Source organism: Ahaetulla prasina, chromosome 2 (genome assembly GCF_028640845.1).
Source record: "Ahaetulla prasina isolate Xishuangbanna chromosome 2, ASM2864084v1, whole genome shotgun sequence".
In the NCBI taxonomy this organism is placed as follows: domain Eukaryota; kingdom Metazoa; phylum Chordata; class Lepidosauria; order Squamata; family Colubridae; genus Ahaetulla; species Ahaetulla prasina.
This window is the reverse complement of record NC_080540.1, coordinates 193,930,844-193,951,055: the sequence shown is the minus strand read 5'-3', so window position 1 is coordinate 193,951,055 and position 20,212 is coordinate 193,930,844. Positions and strand designations below refer to the sequence as shown.

The 20,212-nt window shown below is 38.7% G+C and overlaps 1 protein-coding gene across 2 annotated transcripts; it reads right to left on the bottom strand.

The window, feature by feature from the left end:
* Positions 1-235: 235 nt before the first annotated feature.
* On the bottom strand, positions 236-14,837 carry LPAR5 (lysophosphatidic acid receptor 5). Of its 2 annotated transcripts, XM_058174030.1 has the most exons (3): positions 14,701-14,836; positions 14,459-14,489; positions 236-3,179 (listed from the first exon to the last, which is right to left on the bottom strand). In XM_058174030.1, the coding sequence occupies exon 3, from the start codon at positions 2,971-2,973 to the stop codon at positions 1,837-1,839; it is 1,137 nt and encodes a 378-aa protein (XP_058030013.1). In that variant the 5' UTR covers positions 2,974-3,179; positions 14,459-14,489; positions 14,701-14,836; the 3' UTR covers positions 236-1,836. The 2 variants fall into 2 exon arrangements, with proteins under 2 accessions (XP_058030013.1, XP_058030014.1); XM_058174031.1 differs by lacking the exon at positions 14,459-14,489 and having other exon boundaries at positions 14,701-14,837.
* Positions 14,838-20,212: the final 5,375 nt, after the last annotated feature.

Below are 20,212 nucleotides of genomic sequence, written 5' to 3'. Positions count from 1 at the left end.
ATACCATTAAAAAACCCCACACCATAATACTGGAACAAGATAAGGTTTCCTTCAAGCCTTGGTGCTTTTGTTACTTCTGGGATTTTTTATGATTATTTGAGATATTCTAGTAAGGAGGTTCTGCAAATACATACATAGATTTTTCATATTTTTGCCATGAGTTAACGTGACAGAACATTGTAAGGATAGTAAAAATACTGACATTATGGAAATCCTTAAGAATAAGACGCACAAGCTTGATATTAAAATTTTTATTTTTGATCAAAATTCTATTTCTTCCTGCATAGTAAGGAGAGTTTTGGTGTAGCATATTTGTAAACATTGCTTTGGGGAGATTAAAGCCAGTTCATTTACATTCTGGATCTTTGATACTGTGGCATGTTTATAATAAATAAACCATACTTCATACCTTTTCAGATAATAATTCCAGTGAATATTTACTTGGGAAGATGTATGGGTCAAATTAGCTACTAAATTAGAAATGGCAGTTTTCTCTCTCCAAAGCATGACTATTGAGAACATGATAATTTCATCCTTCAGAGCCAAAAGTTCCTGGACCTATGCTACATTGTGGAAAATGGGAACAAATACCTTTTTATTGAACATTATGTTCCAGATGTTATATTGCCCTTTCACAGAAGATTTAAACAGGCTTAAACAACTTGCATGGAACCTTTTATGATGGCAAGAGATAACATAGAGAAATACAGTGTTTGCATTCAATGTGTGTACAGGTAGTCCTTGACTTATGACCACAGTTGAGCCCCAGATGTTGTTAAGTGAGACAGTTGTTAAGTGAATTTTGCTCCATTTTATGACCTTTCTTGCCACAGCTGTTAAGTGAATTACTGCAATTAATTTAGTAACACGGTTGTTAAGTGAATCTGATTTTCCAATGACTTTGTCAGAAGGTCACAAAAGGTGATCACATGATCCCAGAACACTCTAATCATTATAAATATAAATCAGTTGCTAAGTGTCTGAATTTTGATCACATGACCTTGGGGATACTGCAATGGTCATAAATATGAATAAGTTGCTTTTTCAGTATCGTTGTAACTTTGAACTGTCACTAAATGAACTTTTGTAAGTTGAGGACTACCTGTACTGTGTGTGTGTTTGGGGGAGGGGTTTAATAATGATTCCTATAAGCTCCACTCGTCCATAGCAATTGAAGGTTGGCTGGGCAAAAGAACCCTTGTCCCTCCCCAATTCAAATTTTTTAAGACACCACTGAAACTTTGCTGAATGCCTTCTGCCTAGCACTGGGCCTCAAACCTATGCTGAATGATGCAGGATTTCTTTTTTATTTGGTTGGTTTTTTATTTTAGGTATTTGTAAACTATTTTTCCAAAGCTCAAAAAAAAAAAGTCATTCTGTCATTAAAATGTAGTTATTATAGATACAGAAACAGATAATAAATATTTTTGGTGTAAGGTTTTGGTGAAAAATATAGCAATGACAATTTGTATTTCTGCAACGGTTTGATCCATATATCACCACCATTCTTGGTTCATTCTGATGCCAGTTGCTAAATCAAGTGATACTACACCATTGGGAGCCTGAACTGAACCTGGAAATGAGTGACTTTACCATAAGTATCTCATAGCATTCATATGAATATCATACAACTCTATGGATAGGAAATGGATAATAAATTTTAAAATCAATAACAGAAATTGTTCTTGAAATATGAAATGCTCTTACTGTACAGTATAGGGCTTTACAGTATTTAAGTGCATCAAGTCTTCATATTTTGTTCAGATGTTTCTGGCAGTCACTTTCTGTAATGCCAATTCATTCCAAAAGCTTGATGGTTTGATAGTTCCCCCATCTCTATATTTCAGAGTCTTCAATGGAGCTACTCAAGAATATCTTAGGCGAAGCAAATGGCAAGTCCTCACAGGGAGCAATTGAATTCTGAACTGGATATTGTTTACTATCCTGTTTAACATTTGCTGCCTTGTAGAAGCCAGATTTTGTTGCTCGAGTCTGAAGTGTTCCCATCTCAAAATCCCAAGTTTGGCCTCTTCTTATTCTCTTCAAAGTATTTTTGAAGCCTTCTGTATTGAAATAATAGATCAAGGGGTCCAGGGTACAGTTCATACTTGTAAGTAGCATAGTGACGATAAGGGCATTGCGCACTGAACCCCGCATGTTTGGATTAGTCTTAATCACATTGGCTTTTATCATCCCATAGGCTGCCAGGATGGTGTTGTAGGGCACGAAGCAGATGATAAAGATGACCAGATTGACCACAAGCATGCGAATAGTCTTTTCTTGGCGCAGGCTCCGCGTCCCACGAGCTCGGCATAGTTCCTGAAAAATTCGGATTGAGCAGACTGTCACAGAGGTCAGAGGGAGGAGAAAGCCAAGAATCTCTGCTAAAATGACCAGGCCGAAGATTTTTCCCTGCCACAAGTTATTACTGAAGTTTTCAAAGCACACAATGATTTCATTTTGTTTAAGGTTAGAATTTGTTTCATTTCCCTTAATACATGGAGTTGTCTTGTGGATCAGAGCAACTGGAACAGAGCCTATCAGGATTAGTACCCAAACCACACAGCAGAGCAGCCTGGCCACTTTGGGACGCCGGAGGTGGCGCCAGCGTAGTGGATGGACAATAGCAACAAAGCGGTCCAAGTTGATGCACATCAGGAAAAGGCAACTACCATACATATTTATTTGGAAGAGAGAACCTGAGACTTGACAAAGGAAACTTCCAAAGGGCCATTCCCCCATGTAATAGTAATATATACGGAAGGGCAAAGATATGGTGAAAAGGAGGTCACTCATAACCAAGTTACACATGTAGATGGCCACCACTGACTTGACCTTCAGATAGTACAAGAAGATCAAGAGGGACGCAACATTGAGACATAAGCCTGCTGTGAAGATCAAGATGTATCCAATCAACTGCAGCTGGTGAATGTGACTATAATTCTGGCATATAGTAACATTGGCAGCTGACATGCCTGGAAATCACGTGAAGGTAAGACTTTGATGGGTCTGTTTAAGATTCTGGGAGAAGCAGAGATTACAAGAGACCAAAAAAGAGCCTAGAATTCAAGTTGGTGCTCATAATTCTATTTCTTAATTCAGATGGTGGTCCTTAACTCTTTGACTTTGACTTGGACTTCCAGGCTTCACACTCCATTCTCAGTCATAGAACGATGACTCTAGAGGAAAATGAGAAAAAGTGCTTCATTATAGCATTCCAAAAAAGAAAAAGCATTAAAGTCTCCGAAAATGAAATGGCCCCTAAATTAGAGTCAGTTTGATGTTGTGGCTAAGGCACCAAATCTAAAAACTGGAAGACTGGGAGTTCTACTGTTTCTTAGGCACAAAGCCAGTTGGGTGACCTTGAATCAGTTATTCTTTTATAACCCTAGAAAACAGGCAGCGGTAAACCACTTTGGAAATCTTGCCAAGAAAACTTCAGGGACTTTAATATCTCTTTATTAATTTTCAATCCTGCCATCTCACCATTTTCTTCTATTCTTTCTAATAGCTTTGGTCTTGTTTCTTGTGGATCTTCTAAGATAAACACCAAATTGTCTGCAAATGCCTGTAATTTATATTCCTCCTTTTTAATTTCAATACCTTTTATCCCTTTATTCTGCCTTATATTACTATTTAATACTTCCAGTGTCAGTACAAATAATAATGGGGATAGAGGACATCCCTACCTTGTACCTTTCATAATAACCTTTTCCATCATATCTCCATTTACCATCACCTTTGCCGATTGTTTGTAATGTATCATCTTAATCATATTGGTAAATCTTTCCCTACAGTCCGTAACTTTTAGTTGTGCCAACATAAATTGCCAGTTCACATTATCAAACGCCTTCTGCGCATCGAGGAATATCAACACCATTTGTTTCTCTGGATTGGCTTCATAATATTCCAATATATTCAAAATTATTCTCATATTGTCTCTGATCTGTCTCTTTGGTAAAAAACCATTTTGGTCTGTGTGTATAAATTCGTTTAAAAATCTGTTTAATCTTTCTTCCATTATTGAAGTAAATATCTTGTACTCTGCATTTAATAGGGCACTTGGTCTATAATTTTTTATCCATTGCAGGTCTGAGTCTGAGTCACTAATACGATATTAGTGAAAAATGTTACAGAGAAGCAGAAAAGGGAGTTAATGAAGAAGTTAGATATTGAGATAGCAAAGAAAGTAAGAAATTTAGGGATTCAACTAACAGCAAGATGTGTTACAATTAAGGAAGATAATTATTATAAACTAATAAAACAAATTGAGACAGATTTGGAGAGATGGAAAAAATTTCATTAATAGGAAGAATAGCAGCAATCAAGATGAACATATTGCCAAGGCTATTGTTTTTATTCCAAACAATTCCAATAAAATTGGAGAAAAAATATTTTGAAAATTTGAATAAAATAATAGTGAAATTTATATGGCAGGGGAAGAAGGTGAGAATCAACTTAAAACTGTTACAAGATGTGAGAACCAGAGGAGGGTTCAGATTACCAAACTGGGAATTATATTACCAGGCAGCAGTGTTAACATGGATGAAAGAATGGAGTTTACTGAGAAATACAAGATTATTGATATTGGAGGGACATGATTTGCAATTGTGTTGGCACGCTTTTTTTATGATATGGGAAAAATAAGATACATCGTTACTTTCAAAGACATTATATAAGAAACGCTTTATTATTAGTGTGGGAGAAAATCAGAGAACAACATTACTCGAAGATACCAGTTTGGCTTTCGACAATGGAAGCACTAATATATCCAAATATTATTAATATGGGAAATATTGTCCGATATAAGGATATTTTGTCAGAAAAGAGGGAACTTAAAATGAACAGGATTTGGAAAAGCAGGGAATTGATATGGTGTGGTATATACAACTGCAAATACAATCTAGATATGAAAAAAATGCAAAACAATATAGTTTTTATAGGGAATTGACAGAATTAGATAAGATACTAAAAGGAACAGATGAGGGAGTGATAAGAAAATTGTATAGCTATTTATTGAGTATTAAGTCAGAAGAACAAGTTAAAGAAACAATGATAGCATGGGCAAAAAACATTGGACATACAATAGAGTTAGATGAAAGGCAGCAACTATGGGACAGAAATTATAAATTAACAATGTCTACTGCATACAAGGAGAATTTGTACAAGATGTTTGATGGATGGCATTTGTCACCTGAAAGACTGGCAAAAATGTTTAAAGATAAATCAATTAAATGTTGGAAATGTCATCAGATACCAGAATTGTACTATCATATGTGGTGGACGTGTGTAGAAGCCAAAAAATAGTGGGCAAGAATTCGTATGTGGTTGGAGAAGATGACACAGCAGCATATTGACAAAACCTGAGATAGTCTTGTTGGGGATTTTACCAGGGAATTATAGTAAAGAAATTGTATACTTGATTATTCATGTAATAACTGCAGCTAGAATTGTATTTGCACAGAATTGGAAAGGTGAAGAGATTCCTGCAGATGAAAATGTGATTAGGAAAATATCAGAATGTGCAGAAATGAATAGATTAACATTTGCAATTAGAGGAAAGGAAGAATATGTTTATTATAATATATGGGATTTATTTTATCAATGATTAGAGAATAAATATGAAAGTAATGTATAGTAAAGTTAAATATGTTAAGAAGAGAAATGTTAAGATAATAGATATGTTAAGTATTAAGTATTAATATTAAATTAAGAGTAGATATAAATAATGAATATGGTGGTAAGCTTTAACTGTTATGACACAAAAAAATTGTACCCAGACGACACACTGCTTAATGAATGATGGAATGTTTTGTATTAAAAGAAAATTAAAAATAAAAAAAAAACAACTTCAGGATCTTGTGCAGGCAATCACAGGGAGTCAACAATGACTTGAAGGCATCAAAAAACAAACCACCTTAAATTTTAAGAATAAATTGTGGGCAAAAAATAAAAATTATGGAAAGAGAAATCAAAAGTTGTTATATACTGTATATATTTAAAAATACATTTCTGAAGATATTTCTTTATTTTTCTGCTAATTTTGGAGCTCACTATCTATTACATGCACCCAGGATCGACACATTCTAAATAACAGAGTTATTACATAAGGTGGGTCCCAGCTGACAGCAGCAGGAACCTCCACAAAAGGACGCTGTACCAATTTGGAACCAGCTTTGAACTTCTATAGAAATGGCTGATTTTGATAGTTGAACATGGTTTTGTTTCTTCTTTTCTGGCTCCATTGTTATTTGAAACCAAACCAAACCTAATGTATGCTTTGCAATATTATAGTTCTGCTGAACATGTGCAGTCTATTTCCCTATTTGCAAAAACTTTTGTTTCATACACAGATATACAGAGAGAGGTGGGGGGGGGAGGGAAAGAGAGAGGGAGGGAGGGAGAGAGAGAGAAGAGAAAAGAGAGAAGAGAGAAGAGAGTTAGAAAGTTAGTTTCTGTGCTTCTACTGCCCTAGCGAGTCTTTCAAGGAGAAAGGTTGCTTGACAATTTGGAGCTGCTTTGGTCTAGTGGTTAAGGCACCAGACTAGAAACCATGAGTTCAAGTCCCATGTTAGCCATAATAAACCAGCTGGGTGACTCTGGGCTATCATTCTTAGCCCAATGCACCACACAGGTTGCTTATTATGGGGGGAATAGGAGGAGAAATGTGTATTGGATATGACCTTACAGGAGAGAGACACAAACATTGAAACTTTCATTCTGGGTCTTAAGTTCCCTTTTTCAAATAGGTCATAACTTTGAAAGGTTGCTAAGCAATCAGTCGTAAGCCGAGAACTACTTGTAACCGTCATCTGTTATTAAGAATTTTTATGGTGCCCATGTATAATCACAGGAGGAGATGGTGGACTTTTGTTGTCTCCTTCTATTAGGATAAAGCAATCTGTGCTTGATGAAGTCAGGAAGCCATTATACTCTACCTTACCTACTTTAAGCATTTCCCTCCATGCAGAAACAGGCAGGAAGTGGTCTTTTCTCATCTCTTCCTGCAAGAAAACTTGCAGAGCCCCCCTTCCAGGTGCTGCAAATGAAATATCTGCTAGCACAGCTTTTACCAGCTTTCATCAGCCTGCTCCTTGGTTGAAGGAAAAAAGCAGACTTGCAGGAAATCTGGATGGAGCAGTTAGGAGCTTACAGTCCTTGCTGCTTAGATCATGTACTGTAAAGTAGAAAAGTGAGAGGCACTGAAGCAGAATCAAGCTTCCCTAGTACTGCAGATATTATATATCAAAGAAAGAGGTGAGTTGGGGGTTTGTATCTTCAGGAGTTGTTTGAATGAGACCGAGGAAGCTCTGATCACTGGGGTTTCCTTCAATTAGCAGAGGCCAAAGGGTGAAGTCCTGCTGATTTGCTGTGCTGGCAGACATCTTGAAAATGCCTGCCAAGAACGGTTGATGACTTAATAACCTAATTAGAAGCCTTTGGTCTGTCCCAGTTATTATCTAGTGACATTTACCAAGAGAGCATAGGTCAAATCTGAGTTGTTTCTATTACATGGCATAATAATGATATTATTCATTGATTTTTAAATAGTTCACAATTTGATGGGGTTTAGACTTAGTTTCAGATTATCTGTAGTGGCTAACAAATTTAAAAGCTTTCCTGATCATCTGCAAATTTTAATTGGATGTCAGGGACCGAATTGAATTTTTTCTGTTCCATATTATTAAGTGTGAAGCATCCTGTGTAATGGATCAATAAATAAGATTAAATGAATGAGAAGCATCCACCACCTACCAGTGCCCTATTCAATATATCAATCATCTCAGGAATGATCAGGCAAAAACATCTGCATGGGTTGATCATGTACGTACAGATGTACTATATCCTTTGAAAGGTGGAACTGCACAGAAAAGTTTCAGTAGTATGAAAACAATCTTGGACATCAGAAACTTACATTTCCCAAAATAGGCAGAAGATTTAATAGTAAAACAACAATACTGAGAGCAAGCAACTTAGCCCTGTTGCCTAAAAGTATCTAGAACATGGCAGGGCTAACATTTAAAACAGGTCTTAATGAATAAGATCAACACTTTTAGTAAATACACCACTGTTGCTTTATGTGACTTTGTAACAGCCTTTCCCCATGTATGCTTGATAATAAAAATAATAAGAAAAGAGGGCATTGGGAGTATCTGAAGGATACTGAAGAAGATGCATTGAGGCAAGTATATCAGGAAGGCTTACTGAGTATTGGAGAGACCAAACTGGTCTACCAGAAAGATCAAATGAAGAGAAGAAAAGAGACATGGAAAGACAAAGCCTGACATGGCCAATACATTAAAAAAAATGTACTTGAGCATCACTTGAACACCATTGGCACTGACAAATTCACCATCGGTCTATGGCCAAAGACAACTGTACTTGGAACAGCTTACATCCTGCAATGATATCTCTAACACAATCAAACATCAGCATTTGCCTATCCCTGGTCCTTGGGGAGGATTCGATAGATGGATAAAAATGCCAAATCCAGTCTAAACATCTGGCTGACTGTATGACCAAGTATAAACCATAATACCAAAGTTGGCAAAGTTTTTCAAGCTGTGAAACGTGTTAGTAAAAAAATAACAATAAATCCCAAAAACCAAAGCTTTAATGATACAAAACTGACTGCATTTGAATGAGCTACTTTTGTTTTAAACTCTCTCATCATAATCCAGTGTGAAAAATCCGAATTTATATAATACTCGATGTTCTTTGCCCACATTTTTCCAACATAGCAAAGCAGCAATAAGGAAGCTATGCCTTTGCTGGATTTTTGTTTGCCCTGTTTGCAGCAGTACAAGAGCAGTACAAGAGAAATTATGTCCAAATAAAAAGAGCAACTATCTCTGAGAAAAGGGTTTACTAAACCTGAGCAGAATACTTTTTCAATTTTGTCCACAAAATTCTCTATAAGTATGAATATTTCACATTTTTTACCTTGGAATAATCACTACTCATTTTTCACAACTGGAATGCAGAGAGCAAAATCAGATACAAGATACAATCAGATACGATATTGATCACTCACAGTGTACAATTTAACCTCTACTCACATAACATATGTATCTTCTAATCTCTAATTTAAGTTTGATTGCAGAAACCATATCTCAAACATGATCACAGACAAATGGTGGCATGTTGGTTTGGGCTAGATGACAAATTTTGGTCTGAGGTTTCTATTTTGACGGTTTTCTTCTTTCCCGATCACCCCAATTTCCTGATTATCTAATCAATGTCAAAAAGGTTTAACTACCATTTATCATCATCAGATCTACTCCTGCATCCATTTTCTCGCCACTCCGGGTACTTTACCTTTCCCTTTGTGTAGGTTGGTGGGATTACAGGCTTTAAGTTTCTTCCGTTTAATGCTTGCAATGAGTAAAGAGACGTTGGTTCATCAGCAAAAATTCAAATAAACATCCCAAGCAGTAAAAGAATGTGAGACAGGTGGCAACAATTCTCCGTTCTTCAAACTTCCTACAATCTGTCCAACTCTACTTCCTCTCTGATTGTTTCCACTTCTTCCTTCAGATGTATCACTTTGCTTTTTTGTCTCCATTCCATTATTTTCAGCCTCTTTTTGTAATGCAACTAACTAGGTTTTGGCAGGAATGTTCATTTCAGTAGCTAACAAACCATTTTTCATTAAGGCATAAATGAGAGTGAAAGAAGCAGCAACTGTGGACATGTGACAAATAAGGAAGTAGGCTGGTTAAAACTCGTACTTACTGCCCCCATTTCACATTTCCTCAAATTTGTACCTTACCTTGAGTAGGGAAGAGTGCAGAGCAAAGCAAAAAAATTAATCATTAGCCAATATCTGTCAGTAATCCTTGAGATCCGTCTTGGGAGTGTTTCCTAGATGGATATATCACACAAAGCCCAGTACACCAGCGTTTCAGCTTTTACACTGCCTTTCTATGGTCTTTCTGAAATAATGTACGGTGTTGTTCTGCACTTAAGAACTTTTCACATCTTGTATCTGTAGTACCTCAAGATAGCATTCTCTCCTTTATCCAAATAACGATGACCAAATCCAATTTGGCTATAATATGGAGACCTAGATTCAAATCCCCACATGCAGTACATATTAAGAAAGTTTCAGTGATCTTGGTTGTTCATTTACATGCTAAACCAAGTTCAACCAAGCACATTATGGCCTTGAGTGCTATGTGGCTTTGTTTGCATACTGCAGTGAGCCATCATTTAATATCAACTAAATTATAGATGGTTGACTATAGGCAAACCATAAACTATGGTTTATAAACCACAAGGCTGGGTTCATACAATATGCCAAGTTAAAATAAAGAAGCCAAAATTTTAAATCAGATTGAGATGGAAGGAAGAAAGATATTTTCTTAGGATTCAGTCTTAATCTGTTTTACACATACTCCCAAAAGTGTTCACCAGTCTTCTTCTGTCTGTATGGAAGACCCAACCCAGAGCTGTTTCAACTGAGCTATTCTTATTATTCCCCAGTCCTGCTGTAGAGGTAAATAGTCAATCATTGTATGATGATTATACTCTTGTCACTGTCCTGTATTCTTCTACATTGCATCTTATGTTCTAATTCTTAAATTAACAAGGTGCTTTAGAAAACAGGCAGGACAAGTTCCTTCTCTGTGTGAAGTATTCCATTCTGAATCTTAGAGGTAGGACTTAAGAAAAATTACCACTTAATTTGACTCTTGTAATGATGGCTTTGCAAAGCTGAGCTCCAGTCTCAAAATATTACTGTTTCAATAATCATTTTTCTCTGCAGGTGGGTTACATCATCTTCCTGTTCTAAACAACCACAGGTGCTTCTGCTCTTCTCTCCAACTACAGTCCAGACAGCCATTGCATGGCTACTGGTAGCTGGCTTCCCAGATATTGAAACACGCTCATCAAATGAATTTGGGGCATTTCAGGCTGAGACACAAATGAGGAAGCCAAGGCTCCATGAATCCCACGAGCAAGAAATGTTCTTGGGAATGGCATGTTTGCAGGTGAGGGAGGCAGATGCAGACAGGACAAAGGCTGAGACAGAGCAGAGTGTGAGGGAACAATTGGTCCATAAGCTAATAGGGAACTGCACAAGCCATCTCAGCCCCCAGTGTCTAGAGATAAAGCTAGACAAATCATTCAAAGAAATGCTTTACTTTAAGTGACGTGCCTCTCTAGATACCACAAAACCACAGCTACCAAGGAGGCCTAGATATTTCTACTCTGAAACCATGGGAGGATACGAAGCAGCTGCACTATATATTCAAGCATCTGCTTTGCAACTTTAAGCTGTTCCAGAAGAATGATTTGCTCTGAAATGAAGGACCTTGCACAGTCTCATAGCAAATAATAGCAAAGACAACAGGATGCAAATATCAAGAGCATTATATTTTTATTTCTTGTATACTGATAATTTGGATAATCTTCTTGATTACTGTATTAATAGATATATAGACATATGATAAATAGATAGGTAGATAAACAGATAAGCAGATAAACATATATCTTATAAACTTATAAGCTACTTAGAACTTTATAATAAGTATATATGGGAGAAATCTGCAGATGTTCCCCTAGTATGAAAATGGTTATCATTATTATTACTTTTACTACTATTTAATTGAAAGTATACATTCCCTAGGCAAACAATATTACACTAACAAAATCTCTTGCGGCATTTCCCACTCTACGAACAAACCAAGCTATTAAGATAATATATAAAACTTGATAAGCTAGCCTCAATATCTAGGCATCAGGCTTCCTACATCCATTTACAAAGAAAGCTCTTGAAAACTCTACCAAAAATCAGAAATGAGCAGGCTAGAGGAGCACTAGGTTCCAATATGTTGGGGCCATCAATAGAAGGCCTGTGGCAGTGGGGGTGGGGGCAGGGGTGGGGTGGAAAAGAGAAGTGAGGAAAGATATGAAAAAGAAGAAAAAGAAGCATTGACTTTTAACTCTCTCTGTTACAGTAAAATAAGGCATTAACATCAAATCACAACTTTTTGCTTTTTCTTAATAATATGAACAAGCCATTTCTGTAAAGATCTATCAGTCTAATCGGTAAAAGCCAAAGTCAGATTTTCATTCTTTTCCACATCAAGCGCAAAGTTCAGAAGCGGTCTCCATGTGGAAACAAAAATACTTATGTTCTTTTCTTTAATCAAAGTAGTCAATTTTGCCATTTCAGCCAACACCATTTCAGGATACAATTCAAGCAGAGGTGGGTTTCAGCAGGTTCTGACTAGTTCTGGAGAACTGGTAGCGGAAATTTTGAGTAGTTCGGAGAACCGGTAGTAAAAATTCTTACTGGCCCCGTCCTCATCTATTCTCTGTCTCCTGAGTCCCTCCCTGTTTGGGAGGAAATGGGGATTTTGCAGTAACCTTCCCCTGGAGTGGGGTGGGAATGGAGATTTTGCAGTATTCTTCCCTTGCCACACCCACCAAGCCACGCCCACCAAGCCACACCCACAGAACCAGTAGTAAAAAATTTTGAAACCCACCACTGAATTCAAGGTGTTGGTGATCACCTTTAAAGCCCTTCCTGACATGGGTCCAGGTTACTTCAGCACTGCCTCACCCCACTGCAATTGGCCCATACCACTCATGCCAGCAGTGGATGCATGCTGTGGGTCCTGTCAGCCTGATTAATCTGGCTGGTGGGATCCAGAAGGGCCTTCTCTGCTGTCGCTCCTGCCCACTGGAATATCTTGCCATGCAATGTGAGGTTGGCCCCAACCCTCCTATCTTTTCGTAAAGGCCTAAAGATGTGGCTCTGCCAGACGGCTTGGGGCCCCAGTGAGGAAACAGCACAATGGAGGTAAGTGATTGAGTAATAACAGATATCCCCCTCCCCCCCTCCCCATGCGTCCTTGTGTTTAATGTCTGATTTTAACTTTTAGGTTTCAGCTGTATATGTACCTGTAAGCCGCCCAGGGTTACCCTCTGGTGAGATGGGCAGCCAATACATTTTATAAATAAATAAATAAATAAATAAAGCAAGCAAGCAAACAAACAAACAAACAAATAAATAGTGTTGGGCCTGGTGACCAGTGCAAACTCTGTAATTTTGGTCTCATTGAGTAATATGAGCTTCTTTTTGCTGACAACCTGGCTATTGCTATCAGAACCAATTTTAGTTTCTAGGCTGTCTTCAAAAGCAACAGTAATCTTGTTATAAGGCTTCCCAGTCCAGGCAAACAGGCTCTAACTGGAGCATCAACCGAAGTGTACAAGCTGAAGATCAAGCATATCTTTTCCTTTCCCTTTTGCAATATAGTTGAAACATAACATCTGTACTTAAAATCACAATTCTTTTTATCTATTTGTCCTGTTGAAAGTTGCCATGAGGATCACATGAAGGGTCAAGTAGAATTTCACAAAACCTAATACTGGCATACATGTCTCCCTCACTATCTCCTTTCCCTTTGTAAGTCTCTTTTTTTTTCTTATTTCACTTTCCTTCTTGTTCTAATATCTTCTTGGGAGATATATATTTCATTGCCACCTCTACAACTTGAAATAAAAACAGAAGTATTGTAACCAATTTCGTTTTAGAACCTCCTTTCTTGAGCTGGTATGGTTCTAAGAGACCTTGTTTCTCAGGATTATTGTTCTTTTACCATGCCATTCCTTTTCAGGTATACTGATTCATGGATGTTTTGAAAGGTTCACACTCCCCAAACTTCTATCTTTCCGTGGACATTCACAAGAAGGCAGTTCTGGTGATGGATTTCTGAAATGCCTTTAGGAAATTCAGAAGAGAATAATATAATCTCTCTCCACCCTCTATTGATTCAGAGCGAAATTATATTTAAACAAGAGGGCTTCATTTAGTTTTTACTATTAATATTTTTTGGCAGACTGATCCCAATCTAATGAGCCCAAAACTTTTTTTTAAAAAATCACTAAGCCTGTTGTTAGGCTATTCATTCAACATTAAAGTCTATAACTAAGCATTATTTGGGGGGAAAAGAACACTTCCTCCCTCTCCTGAATCTAGGTTTCTGAATAACTTTTATTGTAATAATTTTATCCTTATATTTCCCTTTACAACATCCCTGTTTAATTATTTGTGGATTTAGGTATCATTTTTCAAAACAGAAGATTTTTTTTCAAGGCATCTTATGTTTAAGGCGAATGCCTAAAAAGTTCAGTTTAAAATAATAGGTTGAAAGGAATTCATTCTTGGTTGGAGAGCATGTCTCACCACCACCCTGAACAAGTGACTACCGTATATACTCGAGTATAAGCCGAGTTTTTCAGCACGTTTTTTGTGCTGAAAAACGTCCCCTCGGCTTATACTCGAGTCAATAGTTTTTCCCAGTTTTTGTGGTAAAATTAGGTGCCTCGGCTTATATTCGGATCGGCTTATACTCGAGTATATACGGTAATCTATGGTAAGATTTGAACCTGAGATGTCCTGTTTCTTCGCTCCAACTTTTAGTTCCCCAGTTATATCACTCACCAAAGACAGTTCTTGCATTCCTGCTGGATGCCTGCCAAAAGAAAGCATGAAAAGAAGTGGCAACAACAAAACATCCTGTTTTCTAGATACAAAAAGGTACTGAATTAATTGGCTTTCATCAACAGTTAACATGAATCCCTCTTGACTTGCCCTAAACCTGAACATTAATGGTAGGTGATACATTTGTTGAGTTCCAAGCTTAAGTCTATTGTGCTCTAAATTCCATGCTCAGATTGTCCTACCTCTTGGGTTCTTGGAGTCCTTTAAGCAGTAAAGTTGTTCCGTTGTAGCAAAGCACAGGACTGGGAGTTGCACAGCCTGGTCATGGTTCCTTCAGGAAAGGAACAGACATGCTCAAGCTTCCTGAAGCCCTTTTCTGATTTGGCAGCAGGTAAAACCAGTCTTATGGGGTGTGTCAGGTGTGCTAGGAGCTGCAGATCCAAACAAGTTTCTGGGCCTACCTAGTAAGAATATTTAAAAATAATAATGATCAGCTACAATGGCATATGGAAAGATATCCCCTGACATTTCATGGATCAAGGTAATTTCCTTGTCCGGAGACATTCTTCTTTTCTCCACATGAATTGCTACAGTTTCCTCTGGAACAGATTGCCTGACGAAGAAAAATCCTAATTATTTAATTAATGAATTAATGTCTATCATGCTGCAATCTTGTGACCCTGGTTTAATGTCGCAATAGCAACAACCACCAAATTATAGCAATGTACAATCCAAATTACAAAAACAAACCAAAGCAGGACAGAAATATAGTAAGAACAACCAAAGGTGCAGGTGATGCTACTGAAAGACTCTTCAAAAAAGCTCCATTATTAACAACTAAAACAACAATTTGGGAGGGTCTGGGAAGGTCTCAGCAGGGATCTCATTCTATAGGTCAATGCTGTGTGGAGAAGCAGGGCCTTCTAGCACTACAACTTTGGTCCCAATTGTATTTGTAAGTTGAGGACTACCTGAACAAAGAGCAACTCCAACTTCCTTGGGTTCAGTTTGAACCAGGGGTGAAATTCAGCTGGTTCTGTCCAGCTTGGGCGAATCAGTAGTGGCGGTTGCAGGAGGCTCCACTTGCCCGCAGGGATGTCATGATGTCGCTTTTTTGTGATGATTTTAAGCCTCTGCTCATGCGCAGAATGCTTTGCGCATGCACAGAAGGCTTTGTGCATGCACAGGCTTTGCTCATGTGCGGACGATGGCGTGTGCGAGCAAAGCTAGCACGTGCACAGAGCTGCACATTTGCAAACCAGTAGGGAAGGTAAGTGAATTTCACCCCTGGTTTGAACCTGTTCTCTCTCCAGACTGTAAAGGCTCCAAACTAGGGGTGAAATCCAGCAGGTTCCGGAGAACGGGTAGCAGACATTTTGAGTAGTTCGGAGAACCAGCAATGCCACCTCTGGCTGGCCCCAGAGTAGGATGGGAATGGAGATTTTGCAATATCCTTCCCCCAGGAGTGGGGAGGGAATGGGGATTTTGCACTATCCTTCCCCTGCCACACCCACTAAGCAACACCATGCCCACCAAGCCACGCCCACAGAACAGGTAGCAAAAAAATTTGGATTTCATCAAAGAATATTGGCAGTACCTCCCTTTACTACCCAAGATAGCAATGTATAGCATACCGATTATTCATAGCCCAAATTGTCATCCTATGATCTTCCCCCAACAGTTAAGAAGCAGGAGGATGAGGACTAATCCCTGTAAAGTAAGGGTCTGACAGGCTGACCCCACTTCCCTCTTTACAGCAGACTGAAACCATTCATAGGAGTGGAACCCCTGCAAAACAGTGCTCCAATCCCTGACCTCCTTAGGTAGTCCAGTAAGATGCTAGAGAGAAGTCTAAAAGGACCGGAAGGTCACTAAGAAGTGTAAAAGGAAAAGGAGAAATGCAGATCATCCAAGAAAGAGACCATCTTTATCGTATGGTATCGTAAGGATACCAGCAACAAGGTTACAGTCATATAGTCATAAGTGGGAGGAGATGGGTGATAGGAACGATGAGAAGATTAATAGTAATGCAGACTTAGTAACTAGTTTGACAGTGTTGAGGGGATTATTTGTTTAGCAGAGTGATGGCGTTCAGGAAAAAACTGTTCGTGTCTATTTGTTCTGGTGTACAGTGCTCTATACCGTCGTTTTGACGATAGGAGTCAAAACAGTTTATGTCCAGGTTGTGAGGGGTCTGCAAACATTTTCAAAGCCCTCTTTTGACTCGTGCAGTATACAGGTCCTCAATGGAAGGCAGGTTGGTAGCAATTTTTTCTGCAGTTCTAATTATCCTCTGAAGTCTGTATCTGTCTTGTTGGGTTGCAGCACCAAACCAGACAGTTATAGAGGTGCAGATGACAGACTCAATAATTCCTCTGTAGAACTGGATCAGCAGCTCCTTGGGCAGTTTGAGCTTTCTGAGTTGGTACAGGAAGATCATGCTTTGTTGTCCTTTTTTGATGAAGCTTTTGATGTTAGCTGTCCATTTTAGATCTTGCGATATGGTAGAACCTAGAAATTTGAAAGTCTCTACTGTTCATACTGTGTTGTCTAGTATTGTAAGAGGTGGTAGTATGGGAGGGTTTCTCTTAAAGTCTACCACCATTTCTACAGTTTTGAGTGTGTTCAGTTCCAAACTGTTCCGGTCGCACTATGAGGCTAGTTATTCAACCTCCTGTCTCTATGCGGATTCATCATTGTCTTGAATGAGACCGATCACTGTTGTGTCATCTGCGAACTTCAGTAGTTTAACAGATGGATCGTTTGAGATGCAGTCATTTGTATGCAGAGACAAGTGGGGGAAGCACACGGCCTTGGAGGGCCCGCATGCTAATTGTATTTAACTTACAAAAAATAAGGGAAAGGAATAGCTGAAAAATCTGAAAATGAATGCAGTCAATGAAACTGTCCGACTATACATACGTCAAAACAAAGGCAGATATAATTTCAGAGGATGGAGCATCAGGTTAAAAAAGCAGCAGTTGAAAGTTATCAGTCTTCTAGAGGTAGGTGAGTCCTCCAGAAGGCATATCTACACATTTCGATATCTTTCTATAAAGAAAGAATAAAGCATTTGAGGCCTCAATGTAATAAACTAGTATGTCTGTCTCCAAAAAAGGAGAGTTTTAAAATAGTTGTACTATTATTAAAATAAAGTAATAATTTAAAAGAATTCAAAATAATTCTATTTACTATCATCACATTTTCCCAGGATTTTGCTACTTTGCACTAAGCAGCTAGATGCATGTTTGCAAAATGAAAGAATATTGAAAAAGATAGCATTGTACCCAAATGAGACAAGAAGAATCGCTTCCAATCCTTAAAAATAGTGTCTATCCATTATTTTTAATACTCAAAAAATGTGATATCATTTTATAGATTGACTTTAAATCAGGGGTCTCCAACCTTGGTCCCTTTAAGACTTGTGGACTTCAACTCCCAGCAAAGCTGGCTGAGGAACTCTGGGAGTTGAAGTCCACAAGTCTTAAAGGGACCAACGTTCGAGACCCCTGCTTTAAAACTGATGAAGGTTGGGTCAAAAGCAATGTCATTGACAAAAAATGTCATGTGAATTATTTTGCCATGCCAAAAGAATGACATTTTTGGAACACTATTTCATCTGTCCCAACTCCCACAATTGTATTATAGATCTCTGAGAGTATTTTGTTCTTAAGGCGAGAGAGCTGTTAAGCAGACAAGGAGGATAGGACCAGATAAAAGAGCAGGAAACATTTCCCCAGTCAAGGAATAGAATAGAATAGAACAGAATAGAATAGAATTTCTATTGGCCAAGTGTGATTGGACACACAAGGAATTTGTCTTGGTGCATATGCTCTCAGTGTACATAAAAGAAAAGATACCTTCATCAAGGTACAACATTTACAACACAATTGATGGTCAATATATCAATATAAATCATAAGGATTGCCAGCAACAAGTTATAGTCATACAGTCATAAATGGAAAGAGATTGGTGATGGAAACTATGAGAAGATTAATAGTAGTGCAGATTCAGTAAATAGTTTGACAGTGTTGATGGAATTATTTGTTTAGCAGAGTGATGGCCTTCGGGAAAAAACTGTTCTTGTGTCTAGTTGTTCTGGTGTGCAGTGCTCTATAGCGTCGTTTTGAGGGTAGTGGTTGAAACAGTTTATGTCCAGGATGCGAGGGGTCTGTAAATATTTTCACGGCCCTCTTCTTGATTCGTGCAGTATACAGGTCCTCAATGGAAGGCAGGTTGGTAGCAATTATTTTTTCTGCAGTTCTAATTATCCTCTGAAGTCTGTGTTTTTCTTGTTGGGTTGCAGAACCGAACCAGACAGTTATAGAGGTGCAAATGACAGACTCAATAATTCCTCTGTAGAACTGAATCAGCAGCTCCTTGGGCAGTTTGAGCTTACTGAGTTGGCGCAGAAAGAACATTCTTTGTTGTCCTTTTTTGATGATGTTTTTGATGTTAGCTGTCCATTTTAGATCTTGCAATATGATAGAACCTAGAAATTTGAAGGTTTCTACTGTTGATACTGTGTTGTCTAGTATTGTGAGAGGTGGAAGTATGGAAGGGTTTCTCCTAAAGTCTACCACCATTTCTACGGTTTTGAGTGTGTTCAGTTCCAGATTGTTTTGGTTGCACCACAAGGCTAGTCGTTCTACTACCAAGGAAAAAAAACATACCCCCACCAGGTAGGGGTGGGGGGTGGCGGTCATTATCAAGGAAAGCCTGGAACTGAGGGAGACCACTGTGCCTCAGATAGCTAGTTGTGAATCCCTCTATGTGAAGTGGGGTCGTAAGACTCAGGTGGGCTTGTTAATCACGTACCTGACTCCTTGCTACGTGACAACAGCCCTGCCCAAGCTGTTGGAGTTGGTGGCTGGGTTGGCAGTTGAAACCCCTAGACTGTTGGTCATGGGGGATTTCAATTTGCCATCAGCTGGCGTGGCATCTTCGATGGCCCGGGAGTTCATGGCTTCCATGACGGCCATGGAACCTGACTCAATTAGTGGACAGCCCTACCCACATCGGGGGAGGCACTCTAGACCTGATTTTTGTCTCTGGCCAGTGGTTGAATGATCTGATTTTAAATGATTTAGTTGTTGAGCCTCTGTCATGGTCAGATCATTCTCTTCTTCGTCTGGACTTTCGGACCGCTACTCAACACCGCAGGGAGACGGAACCAATGCGTTGGTTCCATCCCAGGCGCCTGATGGACCCGGAGAGGTTCCTGATGGAGCTTGGGCCGTTTCCTGAGAATCTGGCCCGCGGCACAGCTGAAGAACTAGTCGCGGCCTGGGAACTGGCCGCGGCTGGGGCTTTGGACTGTGTCGTGCCTTTGCGGCCTCTGACCCGGCGTAGGTCTCAACCAGCTCCTTGGTTCTCCGAGGAGCTGAGGGAGATGAAATGCCAGAGAAGACACCTAGAGAGTGCTTGGAGATCCACACTTCGACAACTACCAGACCTTCGGACCTTTCGCTGCGAACTTAAGACTTATCTATTCCATCTCGCAGGACTGGCTTGAATTTTAATTTTGTAGTTGATTTTATGGGTTTTAATTTTTATTAATTTTATAGGGTTTGATTGTATTTTAAATTTGGACCAAATTTAATAAGTTTTTTAACAGCTGTTTTTAGTATTGTATGTGTTTCTATTGTATTTTATCTTGGCTGTAAACCGCCCTGAGTCCTTCGGGAGAAGGGCAGTATACAAATTAAAATATTATTATTATTATTATTATCACTGGCAGGGCAAGATACTGAA